We start from the raw sequence: 10890 nt of genomic DNA, 5'->3' as shown, positions 1-10890 counted from the left end.
TGTCTGGGAAGCCTTCTGAAGGAATCCAAAGCCCTTTTGACATCCAAAGAATGCAGTTTATGTGAGGCTTGGAAATAAATGCAAGTAACCAAGGAATTCAACTGATATTAAACTCCAAAACTTTTTTCCTGAAACATACAGTTCTCATTTGTCACCTTGGAGGAATACCCATCAGCGTAGTTTGAGCACCAGGCAGGTGAGCTGCTGCAGGACTGATTGGATAAAATATATGCTATTTCCAGAGCTTTATTACTTCCTGCAATAGGGAAAAGGTGCTCCCTTTTTTTGTTTATGTATGCCACTGTCATGTAGTCAGTCATTGCTCATTTGGACTATTTTTGAAGGGCAGTGAAGGCTAAAGTGATGTTGTATGGGCTTGAAAAACAAGACTAATTAATGTAGCTATGCAACTGAAGTGAAAAGAGTTTGTGAGCGAGACTGACAGGCAGGTGGATAATAGACTAAGAAGAGGATATCTGTGATCCATTAGAAGAGTGCACTCTGCAGTGGTGTGGCCTCTACTGCTGATGTGAAGCTGAGCATGTGCTGCACCAGGTAATGTTTGCACGGGGGGTCTCACTCTCCTTTACGCCCACCCTTTACCCAGGAAAACATCACTAACTGTTTAAGCCAAGCTGAGTGCTGGTAGCTTGGATGGAGTACTGCTCCATTTCCACTTGGTACACTCTCATGAAGAGCAAGGCAGATGCATGGACTGAAGACTGCTGTTGGCAAAGAAATCAGCAACTCTTAGCATACATCTACAGCCATAACAGAATAGATACACAGATGAGCACTTGCCAGGATCCCGTGAGAGCAGCAGTCCTTAGAGTTGTTAAAAGGAAAATAAAAACGGAGAAACTATTTTAGCCTACTGTGAGTTAAATTTATGCTTTTCTTTTCCTTTGTGCAAAGTCCAGAATCTCACCCTGCATGCATTTTAAAGGGACTCTGTTCTTACCTTCTGTCTTGACACTGAAGATATGACCTGGGGTTTTGTAGGTAACCTCTGAATAGAAGCAATGCTTTTCATATTGTGTTCCTTAATTTGCTTTGCATATTCTTTTTGTTTCTTTAACTTCTCTTTCTGACAAAAGGAAAGAAGTGTTTGGTTAATTAAATCTCTCAGTGGATCCATCAATGAAACACTTTTTCCACCAGAGTCTTCCATTTACACCTCAGTTGCTGTTAAACCTGGCTATGCTATTGATTATTCCTCAGCAGAACACAACAGGAAATCCTGATAAATGGCACAGCTTTTCTAGGCACTTTTCATTTTTAAGAGCTTTTTCTTGGACCATATTGAGGATAGAGCTCAACAGAAATGTGACAGGTGCATCTTTATTCTGAATGTTTCAGTATATCTGTTCAGTTCTAATTTCTGTCAGCTTTTGTAATGACTTTTAAAACCTCTGTACTTACTTTGAAGGCCCTGAATGACGTGCTTCATTTATTTAGCTGATATTCTGTGTCCTTGTATTTCCAGCAATTCATGATGCTCAAATTCAGCGGTATGCCCTACCTTGCCCCTGTTACCAGCCAACGTCAATTATTTCCTTTCAATGCGATGATACCCCAGTGGTGTGCCAGGTTCCAGAAGTGTTATGATGGTATTAAAAATGCACAGAGTCCTGGGCTATGCACCACTGTGACCATTCCAATTTCAGATCTCAAATCTGTTTCATTTATGGCAAGGAGGAAGAAAATACAGGGGCTTCTCAATGACTCCAAAGGGATGATCATTTTATCATTTTTCCTTCCTACTGTCCTACAATGTTTCTATAAAAAATGCCACATAAAGCATCTGTTGACAGATTAATAGGGTCTCAAAGCATGCAGGATGGAGTTTGCAGCACCTTAGATACAAGCTGCTACCGGACCCTCATTATCAGCAGAGAACAGGTCAAATTATACTAATTGTTCAGACACTTGTTCTGAACAATCTGTCTCCATTTCAACAGGGTAATGCGCATCCAGCTATTTTCTTCTCGTGTTTACACAACTTCTTCCTTTACTTCCACTTTGAAAGTTAGGCAAACCTTCTACACTGGGAATGACAACGCAACTCACTCACATGAATGTGTAATTTACTGATGTGCAATTAGCCCTGTTGAACTCTGTGAACTACGCCCTGTTTCTGGAACTACAAAATTAGAGGGTTAAAATTATCCACAGTACAGTTGTCTTTCCTTCTGTTTGAATCTCCCCTTAGGATCTCAAGCTAGACCTAGAGTCAAGGACATAAAGTACCAGACAAACATAAGTCGCTGCCCAGCAGTAATTTCTTTGCTATTCTCCCCTGCCTAAGTTGACTTTGCACAACTGAAAAGCAGATCATATAATAGGTACCACTTACTTTCTCTTTGATTGTTTCATAGTCAGGTCCAAGGCCTCCAAGCTTCACATTCAGATTTATGTACGCTTTTGAGCTACATGGCTGAAAAACAAACAGCGGTGACAGATTTTCCTTTATATGATTTCACGGAGAGCATAATTGAAGCAAGTCCTGTAGCAGACACCTGAGACAAGAGCAGGATTCAACCTGCAGTCTCAGTCTTACCTCTGGCATGTCCCATTTTAAGGATTGTAAGTGACCAAAAAGATTGAGTTAATTGCACAAGTCAAATTACACTGTATTTCCTTTGAATCTAGGCGGGTAATTGCCAATCATCCAAATCACAAAGCAATACTTTCTCAGTCAAAAATGATCTTTTGTGAGCTTTATTTTTAAACAGCTTTAAGTGACCCATTTGACTGTTATTAGAATGAAACTCCAAAGAAACTGTCATAACAGAAGCAGATAAAAGTACCTGATTTCCGTGGTAAAAATATTAGGCAAATGTTATTAGAACCTTTCTTTGTTCTCAAAACTGCAATGGAAAATTGTTCACAGAGTGGAAAAATACATGCCTTGCAGCACAGCAGAAGCTTTACAAGTGCATAGGGAAGACAGAAGAAGACTGATGGGTGATGCCATTTCAACACTACGTGACATTACTACAAAGACCGCAATACTTCCAGAATTTTTTAATCTCTTTCAAGAATGCTAGATTAATTTTTAGAAGTGGGCTATGTTTTAAAAACTTGGCCGTGGAAACTCATTATGATCAGCTCTGTGGTAATTTCAATCACAGAGTAATGCAGAAACAGCAAAAAATTTCTATATGCAAATAAAATGTGCATTTGTTCATGCATGTTCAAGTTAAACTCAACTGCAGAGAAACTAATTCTATGCACCCAAATTTCTATTTGATGTTTCTTTGTGTCAGTTATCCATATTCTTTTGTAATGTACTTACACCTATCATTTAATTTAAGTTACTGGGAAGAATTAACAATTTAGCTGTCTACAACAAAATCAGGGTTTTCTCACTTCATGTGATGAATATGACTGCATTTGTTTATTAGGAAAAGCTGAATTTTTCTGAGAGACATAAACAGTCTTATTCTCTGTGGCATTCCTCACATATGAAGCGTGAGAAAGCTACTGAAAACACAGGACAGAAACAATGGTTTGAACTGAGGGGAACAGAAAGGGAAGGAAATCTGTCCTTCAGTTACTATCATAATCCAGCTAATTCTTCTTAGAGGCATTCAAGCAGCAATACACAAACTGCCTCCTAGATGAAACACATGAGTAATTATTCCAGCTTAGTTTGTCTGCTCTGAGACTTGGAGCTAACTTCTTAAACATTTAATTTGTCATGGACACATGACATGATATCTCCATGCTGTCCACTGCATCTGTATTAACCGGTTACAATATGAAACTGCACACACAGAAAAGACAAAAAGAACCAGCTTTTAATAAGGACCAAAATGGGATCATCAGGAGACTTGTAATAATGTTTATGCCGTTAGCTTTACAAATCCTCTAAGTTTGTTGTTGTTCAGTTTGATTCCCTTGGAAACCAAGAGATTTGAGTTGGGTAGCAAATGAGCATGACCAGGATAATGGTTTGCTCAGATCTGAGGCCTGGCTACCTGCTGCTTTATACAAATAGCTTTATTCTAAGTCATTTTATCATTGGATAACTTAAAGGACAAACACTGCTCTGTGTGTTCTTAGAGCTAATCAAGACTGAAAGTGACACAGGGAGAGGTGGTGGTGAACTGCCTTGCTCTTTAGACTAAAACGATTTTAGCGTCTGTTTCCACCTTTGTTCCTTGGCTTTTAATGCTCTGGTCAAGTCAGTGTGTGTCAGTGTGCTCTTTGTAACAATGGAATATTTCTCAGTCCCCATTCCTTTTTTTTTGGTGAAGACCTTTGGATTATTAAGATTAAAAAAATTAATCAGAGGGGAAAACAGAAATGTAAAACCATCCAATCCACATCTATTTGCTTACCTTCTTGATGACTTTAGGCTGGTTTTGCTTTTCCATTTGCATGAGATATTCCTCTGAGTTGCTTCGGCTTATTTTCACTTGACTTCCTTCGCCGCCCTCTGGATCTACCTCTGAATCACTTTCTGCCTGCGGAATTATAGGTGGAAGCAGACTCAACAAGTGCCTGTCAGCTAATTGAGCTTCTGTCAAATGAGTGATTTCTTGGCGATGTTGCTCCATCATTTGTGTAAACTGGGAGGTTGTACAAGGGGCTGTTGGTGACCTGTGAACAGAAGACTGAGAAGGCCTCAAAAAAGAAAGAGGGGGGAAAATAAGAATCTTTATTTGTATACAGCAGATAGCTCAACAAGCAATCTGTACATGGAATGATCCTTGCTCACAGAATATACTGGGAACATGAAGATGGAAAGATGGGTATTTCACAATAACTGACTTTGCTTGCACCCAAGTGTATGGAAACTGTTTAAAATAAACGGAAAAATTACAGATGGGGAAACTTTCAGCCTGATGCAAAGCTAGCTGAAGCCAATGAAAACTTAGTTTATGCACAGTGCTCTTTGCTATACATTTTATTAAACTTCACCTTCTAGCCTTTCAGAAGGAAACTCTCAATTGTGGAAAACTCTATGTGCAAGACAGCCTGGAGTACAGAACTGTCCTTTTCCAATACCATATTTAAAAATCAATAGTTATAATGAATCTTAAGTTAGTAGTACTCTATAGTGGCAGGTTTGTGGCAAAATAATTTTATGCTTTGGACTTTAAAACATTTTCCTGTCCATTTATATTTTTTTCTGGGCATCGTAGTGTTATGCTAAGGCTGTTTCAACACACATATCCTTACCATAAACTACTGATAGCATGGTTCTGATACCTTTTATCCACAAAAACGTGTCTTTTGCAATCCTGAAGTGATACTTGATCCTTCACCAATTCTTGAAAACTGGCATTAAAAGTAGATGAAATAGTCATCTGATTTGGATGTGCTTGACCATTGGTACTGCTATCTCTTGCAAAAAGCTGCACAGTGACAGGGGTGTATAGATGTTGCTGGTCATGTGGAAGTCCATTTGGAGAATCATGCTGATGTTTCTTGTTGTCCTTGCTGGTACATGCCGGAGATGTAACTTCTGCTGGGTTAAATTTATGTAACGTTGGATGAAAAAGATAGACAGATGTGGTAAAATCCTGATTAACAAAATGTCTTGAATTTGGGAAATTTTTTAGGCAAGTACCTGAATTTGCTGCTGTATTAGCATCAGGGCCAACAGAGGGACTTGGATACAGCCATTTCTGCAGTGCGCTGCTGTGGTCTTGCTCCACTACCCGCATGGGAGCAGTCTGAAATTCTGATATTTGGTGGTGCCTGTGGTGCCCAGACTTCAGTTCTGCTGGTCTTCCGGGTGGCTGCTGGCTATCATTCCTTGGGAAAGCTCTCCCTTGGAAACTCGGGTTGGATTTTATTTTATTTCTGTGGGAGGACTTTTTTTGGTGATCCTAAAACAAGTTATCAGAAGTGGGGTGAATTTCAGTGGTTGCTATATTATGTGTTCATTAAGATCAACAATACACAAGTGTATGGGTAAGTTTGCCTGTCACAGTGTCTTTCACATAGCTATGTCTTAGAATTCTACAAATTAACTGATTAACTGATGTTAATGATAGATTACATCATGTTCTATGATTCTAACTCAGGACAACATTCTTATTTTAGACAGCCCTTAAATAGCCGTGCAGATTACAATGAAGGTGAGTTCTGAACATGTACTGAATTTTGAACATGTGTTGATGTGGTGCCTTGAACAGGCCTGAACAGGCTGGAGTGCATAATTTTCTGTCCCTTTAAAAATCATGGATGTATGGAGCCAGCCACCCCTGTTTAATGTACACTTACAACTAGAAAAGGGTTATAGCAATGTTTTATACGGCTGAATGTGCATCGTGATGGCAATTAGTTTTAAAAGCGAGCTCTTGGCAGAGAGTGAAGTGTAAAAGGAAAAGCATCTATGTCCTGAAGTCTAGTATGGTATGGAGAACAGTCTGTCTTAGTGGAACTTGTAAGGCTTCAGGTTTGGGGTTTTTGAATTTATGAAACTTGTCCTGATAGAAGTGCCCTTAAAGAGCCCTAGGTATGGTGTTTGTCCTCTGTGACTGTGATAACATTTTTTTGACGTACTGATAATGAGTTAGGCCAGTTTGCACAAGTTTGATTAGACCCATCAAAATCACTCTGTGCTGCTTGTATCTAAACCTGACTCAGTAAATTATGCTCATGCCTAGACCAGGTGATACCCTGGCTAGACTTAATCCAAAATTAAGATATGTAGGAAGCCCTAGTCAAGAACGGAAGCACAGATGCTATTCACGTGCTGCACAGAAAACGCATAATACTGCATCAAAACTTTGCTTAATGGCCTGAGACAAATTCTGAAGTAGTACACTATAAAAACGGTTCCTTACAGATGCAGACCACATCTCAGAAATGATGCTGTGGCAAATATGGAATGAGGGATTTTTATCTGAATGAGGTGCAAAAATAGGTGCCCTTAAATCCACAGGACTACTCGTTTCTAATCCCGTAGTCAAGTGGTATCTCACTGTCAACCATCTGGAGAAAATGTTTCAAAAGTCAAACCAGTTCTTGGTTTTTATCCTCTAATGAAAGTAAACTGTACTAAATTTCAGGAAAAGATGGCTACGTACACACTATTAGACTGGTCCACAGTAGAAACAGACTGATGTCAATGATTTAAATGATCTCATTTCTAAATCAAGCACTCCTCCCTGCCCCGTATCCTGCAAAGCATTATCCAAATGGTAAGAAACAATTTAAGAATTGAAGCTCTCCAGGACTACTATCTTGAGCTAAACTGACATACTCTAAATCTGGAGTTTATTTAAGATTTATCACTTTCCAATTACAGCATCAGGTGCTGCCCATTTTGAGGAAAGGCATGGCTTTCCTTCTAGGGAATATACAAATCCATTTTCAGTCCATTTAATCTTTGTCAGCGCTAAAATCCTCCATTTCATCCTCCTGTCTCTCTAGGGTTCTTTTGTTAGCAACACTTGCAATCACTACATAGCATATGCACTCAGAATAACTACTTAATGGTAGGTATTAAATCCACATATAGAGCAGAATGTTTTGGCGAAAGCTTTAGCACTGGGGAATCCTGACTCCTGGTGCCAAGACGATGATTTGTTAGCTCGACCTCTGCTGTAACGATTAATGTTCTGGCATATTGTGCCACTGGTGGAAAGCAAGAACTGCTGCCAAACTGGGACCAGGCCAATGTTTTCCCATTTAAACAGAATGAGCAGCCCTGTAAAATACCTCCTTCATTCTGAAATTCCATATATAAAGCACATCTCTCACAATGAACAGCAGCATAAAATCTTGTTTATCCTTTACAGAAGTGCAGCTTCCAGTCTTAAGTGAACAGCGGGGAATTTAAACAGTCTGCCTGAATTACTTTAAATACTTGTAATACAAAGAGAATAACTAGGTTTGCCAATGATAATTCCAATGGCTTGAAGTTCTGGTTCGGAAGTTCTTGTTTTTTCATCAGTGATGATAACCTGGTCTCTTTTATTGCTCCAAAGACTATCCCATTGCATTGGTTTGAAAGGCCAGCATAAAACAAATCTACAGACTTATGTGTACAGAGAAGGACAGTGCAACTTTTTCTATTTTTAACATTTTCTGGTTTATGCTAACCCCTTGATGTTCATGGGGATTTTACCAGAGAAGGACAGTGCAACTTTTTCTATTTGTAACATTTTCTGGTTTATGGTAACCCCTTGATGTTCATGGGGATTTTAGAGGACAAGTCATGCAACAGGAGTTAAGTTCTAGCTCAGAATCCTCATGAACCATCAAACACAACCATGTACTAGTTTTGTGCTTTTACACCATTATCAACCAAATAAGGTCCTAAATAGATAGGCTTCTTTGACCTTAGGATTTCTTGGGATTTGGGATCTATTTAGATTTAAAATCATTCAGTATGTAAAGCAGCACATGCATTAAATTTTGGTGATTGTCTACTGATATAAATCTAAGGATTTATTGTCAGTAATTGGTATTTTAAAAGTAATGAGATTACAGATTTAAATATTCAAACTTCAATGCTTTTACATATATATTTCAATTATCATGTTCTATTGAAAAGGAACCTTGAGCCGCTGTGCATTCTGGTACCATTTGTCTTCAGGCTCCATTTTCACAGTCTGGAATGGCAGGACACTTTGAAGTCGTTCCTCATCAACAGTTTTAGGATCTTCCACCTAAAAACCAAGAAAGTTTATGGCCACAGCCCAACCAGATGAAAGGATTTAAAAGTCGTGGGGAAAGAATGAGAAGTAATTTGCCTTCTATTAAAGCTAAAATGCTAACGTTAGGCATTATATAATGGATAACAAGAAAATGTACAGCTAAAAGAGAAAATCAAAAAGGAAGCAAAAAACCAGTTAACAGTGGTGTGGTAGTAGGGAGTAGTCCTTCTATTTTTAAGAAGAGAGGAAAAGAAGTCTGGGCTTCTCCATTTATATAGAGCCAGTGGATGTACCTAATAACAGGAAAGCAACTAGACAATCATCCTTGTCCAAGCAATCAGCCAGTGTACCAAGATATTGATGGGTGACAGACACCATAGCAAGGTCTTGAACAACAGAGTCATGCAGAAAAAGATGGCAAAACATAGTAATGTTGGCAGAAAAGTATAAGGAGAAGCTGCAGAAATAAAACATCTAATACACATAGCCTGGCAACAATATCAAACAAATTTTTGCTTGTGCAAAATAGCAAGCCCACAAACAAGAAGAACATCTTCACGTGGTCACAGTCATGGCAGCACAATAGCTAGAAATCAAATTTGAGCAATTTTTCGAGGGTGGCTGCTGGCACTACAGATTTCAAAGCCGAGTGATACCCTTGTAAATATAGCAATAATGAAAATTTTTCCTGAAAGCATCAAACTTTTTTTTCTAATCTATAAAACTTAAGGAAAAACAATGCTTTTTAATTTTTTATTTATACTTGTGTCGTCCCAAACCATCCTGCTAAGTACTATAGCAGGTGTGACCTCAATTAAGCGTGCAGTCAGGCAGTCTCACGTAATGAGACTACAGCTAACTATGTGCTGGACTCATGCTTGCGGCAGAAGTCCCTATGCACCACTGCAGAGCGGCACAGGCTAAGACAGGAGAACTTGCACTGAGAAGATATTTGTGACCATGAGAATTATGAACTGAAAATCGTAACAGTGAAATCGGTGTGAAGGAAGTGTTAAATCCTTCTGGGAAGCTGAGCATCTTATCTTTGGAGGTGAGAGATTCGGACAAGTAGGAAAAGGTAGGTAGGGTTTACTACTGCGTTTTCAGGTGATCTCATTGCTCCAAATGGGAACGCAGATTCTATTAGTTGTGACTAGAGAAGTTCACAAATTAAAAGTTACCACACAGGTTTCCTGAACTGTGGATAGACACAGCTTTGCAGTCAGTAGGATGTTTTTGGTGGAATCAACTGACTCACCATATTGATAGTTTACTGGGCAGGTAAAACATACTTCTACATTATCTCTTTGAAAGAGGAACAGGACACAACCTCTGCCAGCATTTTTTTGTGAACTATTCTATTAATACCAATCAAATTGAGAAAATGATCAAATGAAATTGCATTTTGAGAATCATAAGCTGTGTAATGCCTATTCTGTTAAATTGAGGCCCATAATTGCTTCTCTACTGAAAAGATACAACAAAGACAGCAATCATGGCATGTCATTATCCCAGACTAGAAAACCGGCCTTTGCAGTGAGGACTTCAAAGGCTTGTGGTTCTCGAATTGCATTTGGCTGCTATTGTTGAAGCGCAGGCAATCTTGATTAGGTGTTTACACTGAGGTAAGGCGCAGTGCACAGAGAGTCTGAGTGCCTTGGTCTAGAGCCATTAAAAAATTGTACATTATGTTCCTTGCTTTGAAGTAAGGGGCTTGTAGGTAGGAAAGCAACTCATATTGAGTACAGCTGAGCTAGATTGGGCCACTACTTCCCTCTCTTTCTCTCTCTCAAAGAAACTCATCATCAGGTTCTTAAAGAATCAGGCAACACTGCAAAGAACTTGATGCTTTATAAAATGCTATATGAATTAGTGAATATACTGATCAACACACATTTATGGTATTGTTTTGGTACATACATGCTGTCTGTATGCACAGAGACAAGAGCTGTAAATCTTGCAAGAATGAGGCTGCAAATATTTTACCTAATGTCACCTCAGTTGAAAAATCTGTACACAAAGTACTTGCTTCAACATAAACGCTATTTCATTACCACAGTACCACTGACAGCCAACAGCAATCATATCAATAAAACCAGCTTCAACAGCCTGCAAAGCTCAAAATAATCCAGTTCAGGAAAAAACAGTATTCAGAACATGTTTGATTGCTCCAGCAGAAGACATGCGGCTTGTTTGCTTCTTTGCATACCTGGTGCTTTTGCACTTTTGAATCAGTTTTCCAGGCGAGGTGACCAAAGTTGGCTTA

At 39.0% G+C, this 10890-nt stretch overlaps 1 protein-coding gene across 1 annotated transcript in view; it reads right to left on the bottom strand.

Annotated features, from left to right (window-relative positions):
- Positions 1-8636, bottom strand: part of LOC104159155 (chromosome unknown open reading frame, human C11orf63) — a gene marked incomplete at its 5' end in the record, with an annotated part of 10377 nt that extends 1741 nt beyond the window's left edge. The window contains 6 exons of the mRNA XM_009696989.1: positions 962-1087; positions 2357-2437; positions 4347-4632; positions 5191-5466; positions 5563-5843; positions 8526-8636. Of these exons, the coding sequence (XP_009695291.1) occupies positions 962-1087; positions 2357-2437; positions 4347-4632; positions 5191-5466; positions 5563-5843; positions 8526-8636 (1161 nt within the window). The remainder of the gene's footprint in view (positions 1-961; positions 1088-2356; positions 2438-4346; positions 4633-5190; positions 5467-5562; positions 5844-8525) is intronic.
- Positions 8637-10890: the final 2254 nt, after the last annotated feature.

Source organism: Cariama cristata, unplaced genomic scaffold, assembly GCF_000690535.1.
Source record: "Cariama cristata isolate BGI_N322 unplaced genomic scaffold, ASM69053v1 scaffold13800, whole genome shotgun sequence".
In the NCBI taxonomy this organism is placed as follows: Eukaryota; Metazoa; Chordata; class Aves; order Cariamiformes; family Cariamidae; genus Cariama; species Cariama cristata.
This window is presented reverse-complemented; position numbering and strand designations above follow the sequence as displayed.